General features: G+C 43.1%; 1 protein-coding gene across 5 annotated transcripts in view; it reads right to left on the bottom strand.

The window, feature by feature from the left end:
- CCDC149 (coiled-coil domain containing 149) overlaps nt 1-19,115 on the bottom strand; it is a 98,877-nt gene that overhangs the window by 55,175 nt on the left and 24,587 nt on the right. For all 5 annotated transcript variants that reach the window (XM_070506128.1, XM_044767644.2, XM_070506127.1 and 2 more), the window contains exons 2-3: nt 11,115-11,276; nt 9,513-9,551 (exon numbers count right to left, since the gene is read on the bottom strand). In XM_070506128.1, coding sequence (XP_070362229.1) covers nt 9,513-9,551; nt 11,115-11,276 — 201 coding nt within the window. The remainder of the gene's footprint in view (nt 1-9,512; nt 9,552-11,114; nt 11,277-19,115) is intronic.

The following is a 19,115-nucleotide window of genomic DNA, read 5'->3' as shown; positions in this document are numbered from 1 at the left end:
GACGCTCCTGCACGTTCTCTCTGCACAGAGATGAAGACCACAAATCCTGACAGTCGTCGTGAAGGCAGAGATCTGGGAATCGAGAGAGCAGTGTGGATCTCACCCCATCCTCCCCGCCTTTTTGCAGAAATCCTCACTGAAGCAGGTCAGCCACGTGAGCCGGGGAGCTGTTCTTCTACAAGCCCGGCTGCATCCTAGACTCTAGCTCTCGCCTCTACCGCTGGGTATCAATTCCCACAGAATACGTCAGAACAGTTTACACAAGAGGTGTGATACAGTTTTAAAACTTATAAGAAGTGATGGGAAGTTTTAAAAAAACGATCTATCACATTTGGCAATGACAAGGATTGGTAAGGACTCCTGTTTTCAATGACCAAGTAATCAACACTGGTTCACGAGGAAGGGATTTTAGGAAACCAGTCATCACAAACAGCCCTAAATCTTTCAGATGGAGAGAAAAGGACCCACTACACACCATTTCTCTCTGACATAAGAAGTGACAAGATGGATACGGGGGGATCAGAATATGCCACTCCAAAATATGCTACTTTGCATGAGGATTATTTTGAGCTGAAGGCAACTGAGAATCAATAGATACAGAGTTCTTTTCTCTCCTCTTTTAGGGCTAAAAGCAGGGCATAAATTTCCCTTTGTGGGGGTGTCCCATTCTCTCCCATCTCAGGAAGAGGAGAGCAACTCTCATCACTGGAGACGGAGAGCTGGCACTGCAATGAGTCTGCATAAACAGACCTTACTAAAATAACCCTTCTCTTCCGTTAGTTTCCCCATCTATTTCCTAGTCACCTTCCCATAATTTATCATCCCTTGAAGCCCAAATCCACTTTCTTTTGTTAAATGCTATATAAGACCCTAAGTCTAACCACTTAGACTTTCACCTCTTTTCTGTGAACTCCCATGCACGTAAAATAGTCATAAAATTGTACGCTTTTCTCCTGTCAATCTATCTTTCGTCAGTTAAATTCGTAGGCCCCCATTCCAACAACATAAGGGGCAGAGGAAAAGTTTTCCTCACCGACAGATAAAAGCATAATGAAAGAAAGTGATGAAAAGTTTAAGATTACCCTTCCAACCTTGCACTAGCCCAGACCCTGGGAAGAGCAGTAAAAGGATCAGGCCACATGTATTTCACCTGGGTCCTTAAATAATGCAGACCAGTGATCAGGAGGGGAAGGGAGCGTAGGGGAGTGGTCTTGGCCACGCCAAGATATGTCTCTTTGGCTTGAGGATTATTTGAGGCTGGTTACTTTGCAGACAGGAAAGCAACTGAAAAGTAGAATTTACTTACCCTCTGTTAAGAGACATTTACATTGTAAAGAACTCTCCATCTGTAAAGATATCTCCCTCTGTACTAGGAAGAATTGAGGCAGATGACCTTATCTCTAGAAACTCTTAATCAATGCCAAAGGCAAGGACTTAAATCTGCATTTTGTTTACTGTACTTGTGTGGTAATCTCCCATGATGACTCCCCCTCCACCCCCAACATCCTCCTTTGTCTTTAGATATTTAAGTGGTAGTTTCGTCCATTTTGGTGAGTTGCTCAGCTTGCCTGACCTCTCCCATGTATACCTGTTATAAAGCTTTGTTTAATTTTCTCCTGCTAGTCTGTCTCATGTGAATTTAATTCATTCTCCGGCCAGACGAACCCACTTTGGATAGAGGAAATGTCTTCCTCTCCTACAGGAATAACGTTCCAGGAACAATCGCTCGAGTCATCCTGAATCTTTGTAATTTGTTAGATATACATAATTTCAGTAACTTAGCCATGGAAAAGTTACTCTACATCACAATGTAAAAATGACGTATACCAGAAAATTCTGTAACATACTTCTCAATTTGCTGATATGTCAAAACTGGAATTCAAAAATGGGAGGGGAAAAAACAAATAAGAGAGAGACAAGAGACAGGTAAAACCTTGATATCGGCATTTCCTCAGAAGAGTAAGGAACGAAAAAGAATGCAAGAGAAAAAGAGACACAGACCAGATTTAGAAAATGCTGCTCAACCACATGGTGTTGAAAAGTCTGATACTGTGGACCCCTTAAACCCACACCTTCAATAGGGGAAAGCACTAGATTATGCAAGAATATCTTTAAAAAAAGACACAAAAAATGTTTGATGAAACATCAAGTGTACTTGAGCTTGTGATCAATAGCAAATTTAATTGTAATTTCTACTCTGCTGCTTTGGTCCATGGCGACTCCTGTGTTAACAGTAATAGAGTGAAACTTGCTTTGCTGAGCAAGGCCCCCCCCCCCCCGCCCCCATCCATAGCAACTGCCAAAGTGATGACCTCTGCTACAGTGACAGCTTTCTTATTTACAAAAAACAACCACCGGAGAGCTTATTCCATACGCATTTTTCTTTTCGGCTGTGCAAGGAGCCCTCAGCAGTCTACTCCCACCTCATAATCTCAAAACACACACTTGCAAATGAATACATTTCCAGGCCCACAGGCAAACACTATTCAATAGGTTTGGGAGGTTGCTATTTAAATAAATGTTTGCTTAATCTTGGCCATTATGATTCTGCTTCTGCCACTTAGTGGTTCCCTTAACAGCTCCCAAGTTCTTCACACTCATTGAGCCTAAATTTTCTCTTCTATAACTTGGCGGGGGGGGGGGGGGGGGGGGGGGGCCTCACCTTTACAAAATCATTGCGAGGATTCAAAGGGCTTATAGCAAGATGCATTAGTGCTCAGAATGAAGTTACTGTTACCATTTGGGAGGGCTCCCACAGGCTGGACCCTGGATTTCTTCCCAGTCTCCCTGGTGTAACAGTAACGTTGTACTGTTCAAAGTGTTATAAAAAGAAACATCTCAAAGCACTCCAGGTCTTTGAAGGGAAGTTTTAGGTTCTGAGCATCAAACCAGGACGTGTATACAAAGTTGCTCTGATTTGCAGTCACGGGGGACTAAAATAAGATTGACCAAGAAGACTTTCCTACTGAGGCAAAAGGCTCCCCTGCCATCCCATAAAGGGCTGCTCTACGCTCTGATTTCTCCAGGGTTGTCATCCTGGAGCATGTCGCCATCTAAATAAGCCATCACTTTTTAAGAGAAGAAAGCAAAGGCTCCCTCCCAAACCAGGAGGAATACCTCCCGTGGTATCTCCGCCAGTAATCCAAACAGGAAAAGACAAAGATGTGTTTGTTTATCCAAGGAGGAGTTTGCATGGGAAAATGTGCTGCCGTGACCCAAAGAATCCCCTCTTAGAAGAAGATTAACCCAAGGCAATTTAAATTCTCCTTTCGAGGGACTGCTTGTTTAGCAAAAGAAAAATATTTAAAGGGTACCCGTTTGTGATCTTTTGGTGATCTCTCATGGCAGCGGAAAGAGGTGTTGTGTGTACAGTTCTGCCTGGAGTATCAAGAAGAAATTTTCATTTCAGTATCCCACGAGAAGCTATTAGTGCCATCACTGTTGTCGTGATTTCTTCACAGCTTCTTTAACAGATGATTTGCCATTGGAAATTGAGTTGTTTTTAAAAGGATTCTAAGTTCTAAAAGAAAGCCTTGACAACTATATTTCTAGAACTACAAACATGAAAGTTCTGGTCTGTCCCCCGAGGAGGAGACCAAAAAAAAAAACAGGAAAATATTATGGCCAGATATTGGTTGCCACAGGAGAGAACACTGGCTTAAAAGGTAAAAATTCCTAGCTCAGGTCTGGTTCTCCAACACTCCTAAGCAGAGGGCTTCAAATAAAGCACTTAATCTGTGGACTTCTATAATGGGTTGCATGAAATGTTGACTATGCTTCCTCCCTGCTCAATTGGTCTAAGAGTTGAACATAGAACAAAAATCCCAAACTAGAAGGTCGAACTACAAGTTGGCACACCTGGATTTTAGTCCTGTTCTATGAACCTGCTGTGTGACCTTGGACAAGTCACAGGAGAAATAAAAAACAGCCAAGATCCACTGAGTACTCACCAAGTACAAGGCAACCAGCATTAGAAGCATCATCACACCAATTCCTCATAAGAACTTTACGAATATGTCTCATTATTATGTTCATTCTGGAGAGAAGGTACTTAAGTCTCAGAAAGGTGACATAGCATGCCAAAGATCACCTAGCCAGCAAGTGGAAAGGTTGAATTTGAATCCACACAATTTGATGCCAGAACCCAAGCTCTTATCATCGACTGCTACCCACGACGCTGCCTTGTGAATTTATGGAAGACCTAACTTGCCAGTGCGACCTCAGATGATAGCTGGGAGATTATATACATACACATGTATACACATGTGTGCATACATGGTCTCCGAAAACCACAACAAAGACTGAGGATGTACTACCATTTCTACCTATATTTGAGAAGAACCCCCAATAGATTTATAGTCAGCTCGAGCTGCTGTAACAAAATACCATAGACTGGGTGACTTATCAAGGACAGAAATTTATTTCTCACAGGTCTAGAGGCTGAAAATCCAAGAGCAGGGTGCCAGCAAGGTCAGGTGCTGGTGAGGGCCCTGTTCCAGAACTACAGGTTGCAGACTTCTCGTTGTATCCTCAAATGGCAGAGCAGAGAAAAAGAGCAGAGCAGAGACGGCAAGCTCTCTCAGTACTCTTATAAGGGCACTAATCCCCTTCATGAGAACTCCAGCTTCATGACCTCATCTAACCCTAACTACCTCCCAGAGGCCTCATCTCCTAATGCCATCATATTGGGCAGGAGAGTTTCAATAGGAATTTTGGGGGGACACAAACATTTAGTCTGTAACAGAGTGATCATAGCAATCTCTCCTGAGTCAAAAAATGAACAGGGGAAGAGTCCAGTAAGGAGAGACCATAGAAATTCTTCCTTCTAAGTAAAGAAATGGAAGCCACACCTTCAAGGCTCATGGGCAACAAGATGCTCCATGTGGCATCTCCTTTTCCAATATGTGGATCTCTTGACCTCCTTGTCCCATCTGTTAACCAGGCAGCTGGGTCTTGTTCCAGTGCCTTCTGTTTACGCAGGTTCATTTGCTTTGCAGCTGGAGGGGTAAACACTTCACCCACTGTTTGCCTTTGGGATCAACATGCAATGTAATATAGGCGGCACTAGGTCAGGGTACACACTTCTACCCCCTTCCTGCTGACGAAAAAGTTTAGAAAGTAATTGTGCCTCTCTTCCCATACTGGCACACATATGCCAAAGCTGTCTGCTTCTGGCTAAATGGAAAGTTTCATTATAACCAGGGCCTAAAAATTTAATGGTACATTTTCCTCCCCACACTGAGCTAATGAAGAGGGCATCTTCACACCCTCTACCCAGAAACCAACCATGTGCTTAAATAAACTAACTAACCAAGTAAAGGTAAATAAAATTTAAAAGTATATATTTTAAATGGGTAAGATTCTTCATTTTTCCAAGTACTGGAACTATTTTTTCCCACAATTTATCAAGACATTTCTTCCATTACTAAGCCACAATTCTCTCCCTTGCTTTGGGCTATTGCTTTCTCTCCATAGCACTGATCACCATTTAACATCCTATAGATTTTTATTTATTTATTTTTTAAAGATTGGCACCTGAGCTAATAACTGTTGCCAATCTTTTTTTCCTGCTTTTTCTCCCCAAATCCCCCCAGTACCTAGTTGTATATTTTAGTTGTGGGTCCTTCTAGTTGTGGCATGTGGGACGCTGCTTCAGCGTGGCCTGACCAGTGGTGCTATGTCCGCGCCCAGGATCCAAACTGGCAAAACCCTGGGCCTCCGAAGTGGAGCGCCCGAACTTAACCATTCGGCCACGGGGCCTACCCCCCTATAGATTTTAATTATTTTGTTCATCATCTGCTCATAGCATCTCTACAAAAATTAAACTGACTATATTGTTTATCATCCAAACCAAGACACCTTGGAGAGTGAGAGGGAGCACTAATACAAATTACGCCAGGAGAAGAATGTCACTGGAGACCGTTCTGGGAAACCGAAGGTATGGCCACCCTAACTACAATGCAGGTTCCATAAGCTCCGGAATTTGGGTCTGACTTTTTCCACCCCTGCGTCCCTACTGTCTAAATTGGCACAGGACGCCCATAAGGTGCTCAATAAATACCTACTGAGTCACAGTGGTTCCGAGCATGAGCTCTGAGTGCACCTTAGGGGTTCAAACTCTGGCTCCATCACCGATTAGTCAGGTTACTTCTCATGGGTGATCTCCTTGACTACCACAGGCCTCAATTTCCTCATTTGTCCAATGGCAATAATACTAAGAGCATCTACCTCACATGTTGTGTGAGAACTAAATGAGATCATCCACTGTGCAACCCTGGGCGCAGGGTTCAGCGCACTGCAGGAGTGAGCACTCAAAAACATTGGCTACGATCATTAGTATCTGTCCTCCTAAGACTGTCTTGAGAAGGCGTGTAGAGTCGATGGTTATGACCCTGTCTACTCAGCACCCCTTCAACATGACAATAATAGAAGCTGCCTTGGATCTATAGGATGCCTGGCCTTGCCTGTCTGCCCCTGAAATGGGCCCCTGGCCTGAGCCTGGCTTAGGGGCACTCTCCCCTGGGACTTGGGGAGCAGCTTTTTCTAGTGATCAAAGATGCAGGGTCTATAGCCCTCATGTGATCAGCAGCCACGTTTCCTATTCTACAGAGAAAAGAAGTCCACAAAAAGAGATTATGACTGACACAGAGAGACCTGAGGACAGAGGAGGGACCTGGGGGGCACCTGAAGCCCGGTGGTAGCTGTTCCTGAGGCCCTGCTGTATTTCTGCCTCCCATGGTAGCTGCTCAACCAACCCTTCTGAGGTCCTATGAGCCAGGAACCTCCTCTTTGGCCCAAGCTGCGAAGTGTAACCAAAAGAGTCCTGACAAGGGCAGTGGTGGACAGAATCAACACACTAATGTATAATTGATTTTTTAAAAGGGGATGATGATGAGGAGGAGAGGATGATAAATATTCATTGATGCTCACCCTGTGTCAGGCTCTGGGCTGAGGACTTAACATGCATTATCTCATTTGTTCCTTACAGCCATATCACACGGTGGGCACCATATTTATTCCCATTTTATGGATGAGAAAGCTGAAACTCAGACCCCAAAGGAACCTACCCAAGGCTATACGATTACTTTGCTGGCTCCCTAACAGCCCCCTATTGCAGGTGATTAATCTAAGCCAGGACTCTCCTAGTGAATGTTAGTAGACCAGGAATGGGAGCATGTCCTACGCTGGCCCAACCACATTGGAGGGAAGGACTTACATTCTATGGCTGGATTTTCTGCCTCTCCTGCTTAGGGGAACCAGTCTTAGAAGGAAGCTGATGTTAAGAGGAAGCTGATGTTAAAACTGGCACAAGGGTAGAGTGATCAGATAAAACACAGGATGCCCTGTTCAATTTGAATTTCATATAAACAATGAGTAATGTTTTAGTATAAGCATGTCCCAAATATTGCATGGGATACACTTTTATACTAAAAAAAAGCATTCATTGTCTATCTGAAATTCAGATTACCTGAGTGCCCCATATTTTTATTTGCTAAGTGTGGCACAGTGGAAAGAACAAATATATGACAGCACAGCACCTGAAGCCCGCACTACCTCTGAACCTCTGGTTATGTAAGGTCATTGATGCCTTTATTGTTTAAGCAGTTTAGAATTTCTGTCCCTTGCACCCCAATGCACCCTATCTTATGCAGCAAGTCAGTGGTTCCAACCCAGGCAAGCCGGCCACAGAGTCCAAGTTCACACCACCATATCAAATCCTAAAGAGACAGAAACTGAACGCCATATTAAAAGCTACAAAGCCGGAGCTTAGAACACTGAACTTGTTTTTTTAGAGCTGTAAGAAAGCAGCTTGTCAGACTTACTGGAATTCATCAGATTCTCCTCAGTCGATGTAAATCTTTTATTATAAAGTCATGGAATGTGAATTCACTTAAACTGTAAAACTCCTTCATGAATACTAACAAACTCTAAAATTGCAGCAAAGATGACTGCTCATAGCCACCAAAACACAAAAACAAAAACATTGAGCAATTCCAGATTAAGGATCCCAATTTTTAAACATTTATGATAAAATTCCATGTAATTTTGTTTAGGAAAAAACATCAATTAGCTCCATAGAAAATTTTGATTTTAGATCAAACCCGGAGCATTATAAAATAATCAAATAACATAGGAAGGGAGTACGGAGTGAGCAGAATTGAATGACTGAATAGATAACCACAGGACTGAATTGCTATTTAAGGGTAAATATCTTCTGTGTGTGTGTGTGTGTGTGTGCGTGTGTGTGTGTGCGTGTGTGTGTATGTGCGTCTTGGGTATACTGTTTACTCAGCCTCATAAATCACAAGGTAATGAACCCAAGAAATTTACATGCAGTGCCAGGTATATGATCAATAAACAAAAACAGGGTGCTGAGTTAGCCTTTACAGCTCTGAAGAGGCCAAACAATATCTGTGTAACTATGTGCTCATTGCATGTCCCAGTTTTGAAGCCCTGCTCTGGTGCAGAGGCTTTCCCATAACCTGGAATACACAGCATTAACATCACCATCATCTGGGCTCCCTTCAAGCCCATAAAAGGCTATAATTCAGGGCATGTCGGTACACAGAACAATTGTGAAGTCAAGGAAAGTTGTAACAAAGATATCTCTGGAAAAAGCAATATATACGTGTATGTATGTATGCAACTGGATTAAAAGAAATTTGATGTGCAATATTCCTGGACATAACGTTATGAAAATGTTCTGTCCCCAGATTAATCTATAAATTTAACAAAACCCCAATCAAAATACCACTAGGTATGGGGTTTTTATTTTTGGTGGGGTCAGAGGAGTACTTGATAAAATCTAAGTTTTATCTTAAAAAAGTAACAAATAAGAAACATCTGAAAAGGAAGAGCAAAGGGAAGGAGAGTGGCCCAAATAGATATCAAAAGTATTATACCACAAAAACAGAACAACATGGTACAGCCACAGGACTGTGCAGGAAGCTCAATGCAACAGAACAGGAAGTTCAAAACAGACCCAATGTATATATATAAGGATTTGTTCATTGATAAAAGTGGGCATCTAAAATCTCTGCAGAAAAAAATGGGTCAGTGATAAACAACGTTGGCTACCATTTAGGAGATAAGAAAATAAATGGATTGTGAGTTTTACTGGTAGGATGGCTTTGAAAAGTCTAACGTGGCAGAAGGTAAATGGCAGAACAGTATCTACCTCAGAACAGTAAAGTATAAAGTAACAGTAACAGTAAAGTGTAACAGCTGTGAGACCTCAACTCATGGGTTCCAACAAGATTCCCAACAAGAAAGGGAATGCAGTCAACTGGGGTCCTCTCCCTCCCTGTAAGACTTCACCGGGTTTCCTTCACCACAACCCTAACACCTCTCCGTAGTCAGTATTTCTCTACCACCCACTATGCCCCGGAATACACAAGGATTCTGGGAAATTCAAAGATTTTTTTGTACATTTGGGATTCCCTGCTCCCCTCAACTGTAAGGCATCAATACGTACAGTCTGAGAGTTATCAAAGATCAGGAATAAGTCTTACCTGTTTCCTCTTTTCAGGGGGAATTGACGGATCTCCATCCTACAAAGAAACAAATAGTACATTTTATTAAAAAAAAAAAGATGTGCTTAGATTCAAGGAATTGAACCAAACTATGAACTAAATTCAGACTCTCCCCACTCCCAGCCCTGCAACTAGTACTGTGACGAACCAAGCTCAAAGGTACCTAAAATATTAACTATAAACTGAACCAGAGTTATTTTGGGAAAACCTCTAGGGAATTAGTTGCAATTAGGACCAAATCTATATATTTTCTAAAACTATGTGAACCTAAATAAATAAACTGGATTTACTAAAATTATTTTTGAGCAGAATCTAAACTGAAATACTATTTCATTTGGTTTGAGCTGAGTTCCTCTTTTATACATAGTTAGATCCAAAGAAATAGTAATGGACACACACACAGACACAGCTTGAGTCTTTTCTATGGGAAAAATAATTTTGGGGGGTAGGGATAGGATCTGCTCAAAATAAAAGAAAATTAACTGAGAATTTCCAGTCCCATCAGACCTTTCGGTTTAAAAGTTCAATTCCTCTCCCTTGGGTGCCATCTGGGAATACAAGTTGCTAAGGTGAATGAGTAAATGCTCAAACACTCCTCTAGCTGATGCTGTCCACATATAGGTCAACGTTATTTTAACCTGAGGAATCTTTCTACTCTATTTCTGTTCCAGGACAGTTCACTGATCCCGGCACAGATGGTTAAATGTTAGCAATAGTGTCAGCACTTAAAAAAGAGATTGCCTCAGTGAGAAAAAAGAAGCAAGGATGCAAAATAGCAGTACGCAGTTGGTATCCTCCATTTCAGTATAATTTGCATCCTTAAAAATCTTACCATATGAAAACCTAGAGAAAATCTAAATGCCCAGGATAAGGAAAAGTTAAAAAAAATATGGAAATATTATTATGCAACTATTTTTAAAAACGAATTAAATTTGTACGTATGGCCTAGAGAGATGTCCAAAATAAAGTGCTGAGAGAAAAGAGTAACTTTCAGAACAACATTTATACAATGCTATGCAACAGAACTCTGCAGTGATGGAAATGTCCCATAGCTAACCGTTCACACAGCAGCCACCACGGAAAGGTTCTCTCTCAAGGAAATCCAATACAGTAGCCGCCAGCCACCTAGGGCGATGGAGCCCATGAAATGTGCTAAGTGAGGCTGAAGGACTGAATTTTCAATTCCATTTAATTCTAATTAATTTAAAATGAAATCTAAATAAACACATGTAGTTAGTGGCTTCTGTATCAGACAGGGCAGATTTATAACACGAATCTTCTTTAAAAAACTCCATCTAAAAAGGTTAGCAAGTAAAGAGGCACACAGGAACAGGGACGTACATGTGTCTGTTTCACAGATGCTGGAGCAAGCAGCCTGGGAGCACATACCTATCAACTAGCGAGTGAGACTGGCTTATGGAGGAAACAGGAGTGACAACTTTCACTTCTTAATTTTTCCACTTTGGAACTGTTTGAATTCAACCGTTTTTTTGTTTTTTTTTTTTGCAGAAACAGCATGTAAAAATCCCCTGTTGCTATCTTAATGAGGGAATGAGAATGTCACCGTGACAGAACACGTACGATCAGCTCTCGGTGTTTCTTCTTTAGGGACTGGTGGCGCTCTCGGAGCTGGTTGGCCATGAGCTTGTACTGGTCCCTCTCCTGCTGGCATGTGTCCAGCTCCTTGGACAGGATCAGTAGTGCTTCCTTCTTGCTCTCCAGCTTCCTTTTACACACCAGGTACTGCAAAGCCAACAGACCCAAGCGACTGGTCAGAAACGTCGACAGCCGTCCATCTGACATGCACTGCATTCACTGGTTTTGTTTTGCTCCCTTTTTTGTCTTTAGAGATCACACACCAGAGACATTCGTCAGTAAATGACATGTGCACGTAAAGGCTGCTCCGTTTCCTGACATACTCCCCTCGCGACAGAACCACAACCTTGGACCTTCACGAACTTTGGCAAACTGGGACAGATAAAATAATTTAATTGACCAATAAGCAAAAAATTTTTAACTTTTAAAAAATTACATAGATAAATAAATAGCTGGACCCTAATTTTGTTTTAAAAGGATTTCTATATCTAGATAACATTAGGTAAAATTTCATTAAAATTTCACAAAATGATATACACAGAAAGATACTTAACAAAAATTTTGTATACTACTAGCAATTATCGCTTGGCAGCAAAATTATTTGCATGTGTTCTTTGATTTTATTCTTTTTGCTTTTCTGTGTTTTCTAAATTTTCTAGAATAAACTCATATGGCTCCCATAATTTAAAAAATACAAAAAATGTTATTAAAAATAATTTAATTGAACCATAAATCACTGCAATAGATGGCACCTGCCCACACAACCCAGCAGACATTTTCTCACTTGAGTATTTTTGTTCACAAACTTGGCCAAGACACGCACAACTTGATTCCAATGCAGCCACTCACCACCCAGAGACCGATTTTAGTGAGCTATGTATCTTAGCCGCACTTTGAATTATCCCCAGACAGTTGGGTGTACCTAGCTGGAACGCTTCCTCAGAGTGACAGGATATCTTTGTCCCTCCTTCTCCTGACTCTCCTACCGTGAACCACCCTCACCTGATAATCACCCACCACATGGGCCAGCGTGAGCCCACCTGGGACCCTGCTTTCATTGGATATACTGCCCCGTCTGGTATTATTCACATATGTGAAATGTGGCACTAAATACCTTTTGAATTTGCCCCGTAAAAGACCAAATTCAGAGCATTCATGAAAACAATTTATAGTTTCATTATACACTCTGACATGAGCACTTTGTCATTATGGACGCTCACACAAAGCAGAGAGAATCAGCACTCCCCTACCATTCGAGTCAATGCTCTTTTATGGACAAAAAGCATTACTCATATATAGTGCTGGCTTGGAACTGACTTTGTTAAGTTCAATTTCAAATAAATGAGAGGGGAAAAAGAGAGTTTTGTGCATTAGCACAATTTTTTTTTTCCTTAGGAAAAAAAAGAAAGTAATTGCTTAGCTTCAAAAACAAAGGGGAAAGAAAAGACATTCTGAGACGGATTTGAGTTCTAAGAGAGGACACTTCCACCTTGGACGAATCTTATTCCTGGCAGTAATGAGGTTGGAATCCTGCCTTAAAACGTCCTGGATTTTCAGACTTTGACATCGTCTTCATGGAGGCAAAACCGTCCTGTTGCCACAGTGATTTCTCCAGAGTAAAATCCCCAACGAGTAAATATCAGAGCAAAATGGCTCCAAACCCTCAACGGCAAGGTCCTAAGGGAGGTATTGAGATTTCACAGGAAAAAATACCATTTACACACAATTTAACACATCTGCCCCTGCGTCTTCAGCAACCTCGGGTGTTGGCGCTGTTAGTCTTGGTGGCACAAGGATGGTCACCTTTGTCCCTTCAATTTATCAGATCCAAATCTGAGGCCCCAAAGATACTCAGTGTCTTCCGACGTTGGGGAAGAAAATCCCGATCACGTGGAGACCGTGTAATGTGCAGGAGGCAAGATGAGAGGCAACATCCAGTCTCCTGAAGGAACAGGTGAGGGCCGACACGTATTGGCAAAGTGGAAACTCAAGCTCCTGACCTTGAACTGCAAACCGTTAGAGTCCAAGAGAGAAGCCATTTCTCTCCCAAGGTTTGGTCCACCTGGGGCCCCGGAAGCTGTGAAGGGCAGTAAACGCCTCCCTTCCCTAGGGTCTGAGGCACCTGGCAGAAAGCAGGCACAGAGGCCTCTGCTAAGACCCCGTGACCTGGGATTTGAGGAGCAGAATCGCTGAAGTTCGGTTCCTCTTAGGTATGAAAACAGGACAATTATAATCACTCCACCAAAGGGTCAGAAAGCAAACATGTTCTGTACAGAAGAGGAAGCCATGCCAAGAAAAGGTGGTCTTTAGAAAGCCGCTGCTGGACTGTTCTTTCTTCTGCTTACTACGGTCTAGAATGGCGAATTTCAAAAATTTTGTTCTAAAAGTTTTTACTCAAATATTTTATGTCATTTATTCTTCTCAGTAGGATAAACCTTAGGCTGAAGCCTCATTTCTAAAATGGCTCAAGGTGGCGCTGCCCTGGCCGAAGGCAGGATGCCTCCCTTGTAGTCTCCCCAGCCTGGTGAGGTGGCATCAACAAGGAACCTTAGAAAACACTGTTCTCCATCACCCTGAGATGCTTGAGAAAATGCCGATTCCTGGGCCCCAGCCCAGATTCTCTGAATTGGAATCTCTGGTCATTGGCTCAGGAATCTGCATTGTTGGGACATGGAACAGGTGATTCTTACCCAATCTACACTTCGAAAACCCAGGCTCTGGAGGCCTCAAGCTTCACGGTGTCTAAAAAGTTAGAACCAGGGGCCGGCCCATGCCCAAGTGTTAAGTTCATGTGCTCCGCTTTGGTGGCCCAGGGTTTCGCTGGTTTGGATCCTGGGCGCAGACATGGTGCTGCTCATCAGGTCATGCTGAGGAGGCATCCCACATGCCACAACTAGAAGGACCCACAGCTAAAAATATACAACTATGTACTGGGGGACTTTAGGGAGAAAAAAGAATAGTCTGGAGGATCTGACAGGCCAGAGGCAGCCCACAAGTTCAGAGGCAAGGCGTGGTCTCAGAGCCATTCTGAGGGTGTCTGTGCTCCCTTTTGTAGCACAGAGGGGTTCTAAGCAAGTACAAGCATGAACTATATTTTAGTGCATCTGGCCAAAGATCCTATATGTGTAGAGTCTCATTAAAATATCAATAGGAACTCTGGAAGGTATGGGGGGGTTGGGGGTTGTGTTGGGGAATGGCACGGAATTTTTCACTCTTATTCTAAAATGGTGATAGTTTAGTCCCTGTGATGGCAGTTGTTAAAATGTCCCATTTCCTAGCCCTCCAATTGGAAACAAACAACAAAAAAACTGGAGGGAAAGAAAAACGTCCTGAAGGTCCTCCTTCGTTGGCAGCTCTAAACAACCAGTGAATGCACGGATCCAGCCTCAGCTTCCAAAGGGACCGAAAATAGAACAGAAAGCCAGACAAGCCAAGTTACTGTGGTTGGGATGTTTTGGCTCCTAAAGGAGGATGAATAAGTACAGATGATGGAGGAGGTGGACCAGGAGGCCTCCGTCCAGACATAGGTCTGGCGATGGGCCGTGATCAGTTGGGACTCTGGGAGAGCTACAGAACACAAGGAACAAAAACACAGACTGCCTGGGCCTCCGTTTCCTCACTTGGAAAATGAGGGGGGTTCCCAGGGTGCCCTCCAACTTGAGGAACCCACAATTTTAACACCGCCATCCAATATCACTGGGGGTAAAGGGTGCTGGGAAAACCCTGGGGGCGAGGGGCTCCGGTCCAGCAGGTATGACTCACTTTAAGCACCCAGAAATTACTTCCTCTGCCTTGTCCAAGTCAGAGCTGGCTCAGTGGTTCCCGGAGATCATCTGTGACAGTGGCAGTTCCAGAATATATAGCAGGAGCTTCAGGATTGCCACCTGGTTGGGAAGGGTGCTGGGGCTGAAGCTGTGCTTGCAAAAGCAATTTACAACAGAGTGAGAAAAGGCTAAAGGTCTGTGTGGTCCACAGTAGTGCCTCTCTCCAATATTTCCAATTCTCCTTTCCTTCCAGGCACTTGGCAGGACTGCCTTTTCCCATTGTTTTGGAGTAAGGCATAGCCATGTAACTTGCTTCATCCAATAAAATGGGACTGGAAGGGACATGAGTCACTTCCATGGTAGAAGCTCCGAAGAGTCAAGATAAGAATCGCCAAGCTTTCTCTTCTCCTGGCGGCAACAATTGTGGAAGCATGTGTTGCTATGGAGGTACCATAAGAGCAAAACAGCCCGGAGCGTGGAGCCAACACAGGCAGACAACTGCCCTGGAGAGTCATTTGGGTCCACAGAGAAATCTGCATGATCCAGAAATAAACTTTTGTGGTGTTAAGGTACAGAAATTGGAGGGAGGTGTTTATTACTGGAGCATTCCTTATCCCATCGTGACTAACACAGTGCATACAAAAGACCCCAAGGGTAGGGAGACTGGTGGAGCTCACATGTGCCCCTGGTATGGCCATCACAGTGACAAAGAGGATTAATATTATCAATATTATTATTACTATTAACAACAACAAAAAATAAAGTTTTGTGACAAATGCTTTCTAGGTACGACCTCCTTTAATCCTCAAAACAGCACAATGAGCTTACCGTGTCATTATCACTCACGTTTTCTAAATGAGAAAGTGAAACAGAGTTTACCTAACGCGCCAAGGGATTGGCAGAGCCAGAATTTGAACTCAGATCTTTGTAGAGCTAAGCCTGTGAAATCCCAATTGCTGGCAAACTAAGCACTCTGTACAAAAAAAAAAAAAAAAAAAAGCCAGAATATTCATGGAGTCAGTTACTGCATTGAGTTGGCATTCTCAGCACAAGGAAGCTAAGAAGGGGCAATTTTGAATTTGGCTATTTTTCAGACCTAGAACAAATAGGTAAAATCATTATATCTTCACTCCCCACCTCCCCAAAACTAGTGGGCCTGCAGCTTCTTTCCTCAGAAACAAGGCCTGAGGGAAGAAGGAAAAAACTAAAGGGACCCACAAGAATCTCTGCCCTCTCCTGCTTGTGAGGGAGCCAAGCGGAAGCAATAAAGTTTCCATCCATTATAAGGAGATAAAACTAAAGGGCTATTTTCTCCACAGCAGCCCAGTGGTAACAGTTTTCTAGAAGCTGTAGTTGGTCTCGATCATTCATTCAACAAATATTTCTGGGTGCCTTATATGTGTTAGGCACTGAGCCAAGCATTGATCTCCTAAAGGGAGAAATGGTCCTGCTGATTTTGAAAAGGAAAAACATGATACCTGGATAACAAAATTTTATTTCCACAATCCCTTATGGGATTTTCTGACACCCCAAAAATCTGAAAACTGAAAACGTGTTCACTGCCCTTCCTGCCTTCAGCTGATGTGAGGGTTCTTATGGTCATTATACCACTGGGTGTGAATATTCATACACTGCTGAGGACAGATCAATGTGTTTGATTACCGGCTGCTGCTCACAACTCTACTGGGGATGATACATAAAATAGAGTACGCTTATCATATTTCCTTTCAGATGCAAAAAAAATCTGAAACACATCTGGGGCTCAAGGATCTTGGAGAGGGAACCTGACTTTTATTTGAAAGTCACCCTTGCAAATATCTACATAGTCTTGATGATGTATGTGCGACTAAAATCAAACCTTTTTTAAATAATTACTGCCAAAACCTAAGCATTTATTAGATTTCAACTTCCTCGTATAGGCCAAGAAAAACTGAAAGTACGTTACACACGGTAAACATTCAAGCTGCCGTATTGCTAGGTGCCTATTCCCATAGCCTCCGGATCTCTCTATTCTTTAGAATTAACATTGCATGCTGAGCTCGGGTAAACCTCACAGATAAGCCAAGTGGCTTGCCCATATGCAAAGAACAAGGTTCCCAGCTGGCAGCATATTCCGTAACGGTATTTTCCAAACTGTGGGCCACGATACACTAGTCTTACCGGCAAAATCAATTCAGTTGCAACCCTCAATGTCTTAAAAAAAAAAGGTTCAGAATAGAACAGAAAATATCAGTATGCATCCCACACAGTAAAGGTAAGTACTGTTCCATGAAACTTTGCTTTTTGAGTATGTGTGCAGGAATACACACACATAGATGCATACTTTCACACTTTTATTGTGGACTGCCATTTTAAAAGCTTGAAAACCACTATTCTATGATAAGCCACTCTACACATTTATTCATTCATTCAAAAAATATTTAGTGAAAATCACCAATAGAGGCAAGAGTGGGGCCGGGGGGTGGGTGTTGGGCCGGGAGGAAAAGCTATGCGGGGGAGATGATGCTTGAAATGAGTTTGGAAAGATGACTAGGTACAAAAGGCACCTGACTAAAGGTCATTTTGTAAAGGAAATAATTAGCCAGTTCTTTGGGATTGAGGCACAACTCTGATTAATTAATACTCGGCTCTGCCCACCTCACTGAGGTGACTGTGAGCTTGAGGTGAAAGATGCTGTGCTAAAAGGCTCTGTGAACTTTTTAAAAAATATTATTACTAGTTTTGGGTGAGGAAGATAGTCCCTGAGCTAACGTCTGTTGCCAATCATCCTCTTTTTACTTGACGAAGATAGTCCCTGAGCTCACATCTGTGACAGTCTTCCTCTATTTTGTATGTGGGACACCACCACAGCATGGCTTGATGAGTGGTGTGTAGGTCCATGCCTGGGATCCAAACCCCTGAACCCTAGGCCATTGAGGCAGAGCGCGCAAACCCAACCACTATGCCACTGGGCTGGCCCCAAAGGTATAATTTTTATAGCTTTTAAAGCTAACAAAACACTTTCACAGGCAATCTCTCATTTGATAGTCAACACTATGTGAGAAGTATGACAAAAACAGTCCCATTTTACGGACAAAACAGCTGACATTAAGTGTCTTTCCCAAGGTCACGTAACTAACAATTGTCAGCTCAGACTAGGGCTCTTCACTACAAATTCCAGGTTCTTTTTAGTCTTCTACGTTGGTACCAAATAAATTATGAGCAGTTCCACATATTACCTCTCTCTGGTCAAACCACATTTTTAACAGACACGATCAGAGATAACTGTGTAGCTGAAAGCAGTGCATTTGAATTCCTAGTATTCCGAGGCCCTATTTGGAAGACAGGCAGCCTTCCTGGGACCTTTTCAACCGTATTCCATGGTGAGTGGCGGAGGGGCAAGAGGCCACCCATAGATCTGCTCCGGGATCAGCCACCTTCACATCATCAAGAGTCCCGCCTAAGCAGGGTGTGGGACAACAGGCGGTTCACCACACTGGGGTCCTCGCCAGCTGAATTGCAGGCATGAGATACTTTATTTTTCAAAGAGCACTTGCACACATAGTTGTGTAAATTGTGACCAGGCCCTAGCCCTCTTCTGTTCCTCAACTCTAATCCTACCCCGACCTCCCCTCCTGCCCCCATCAGGGCGACCACATTCAGGCCAACGGCTTTCACGTCATCTCCGCTGATTTCACCCAAATCGACATTGCCAGTGGAGACCTCTCAGCTGCACTTCTTACTCTGCCATCCACCTGTGCACCTCCATCGGAACACCTGAGAAGTGTCTTAAACTGAACCCTGGATAACCCTCGAACCCGCCCTTTCTCAAATCTTCCTGGTTCATAAATAGCACACGCCATGTTTGGTTTTCTCTGGAAGCCTTGGAGTCATCCCTGCCTCTTTTTCTCTCCCAGCCCTCATTGAACCCATCAGCAAATCCTATGGGTGCGACCCTCACAAGACATACTGCATCTGAAAACTTCTCACCCAGTTCCACACTATCACACTCATTCAAACCACCATCACCTCTTGCTTGGACTGTGGCTTTAACCTCCTGCTTCTACTCAGCTATAGTTTATTTTCCACGCAGTAATGAGAAAGATGCTTTTTAGAGGAAAGCTGATGGAGACAAGTAGTGGCTCAAAATCCCCCATGGCCTCCCATCACATTTAAACCAAAATCCAAAGTCCTTCCACTCACCCTTGCTCACTGCTCTTTGCCCTCACTGGCCTCCTTGCTC

This window comes from Equus asinus, chromosome 3 (genome assembly GCF_041296235.1).
Source record: "Equus asinus isolate D_3611 breed Donkey chromosome 3, EquAss-T2T_v2, whole genome shotgun sequence".
Taxonomy (NCBI): domain Eukaryota; kingdom Metazoa; phylum Chordata; class Mammalia; order Perissodactyla; family Equidae; genus Equus; species Equus asinus.
Note: the sequence above shows the minus strand (reverse complement) of the source record. Positions and strands in the feature narration are given on the sequence as shown.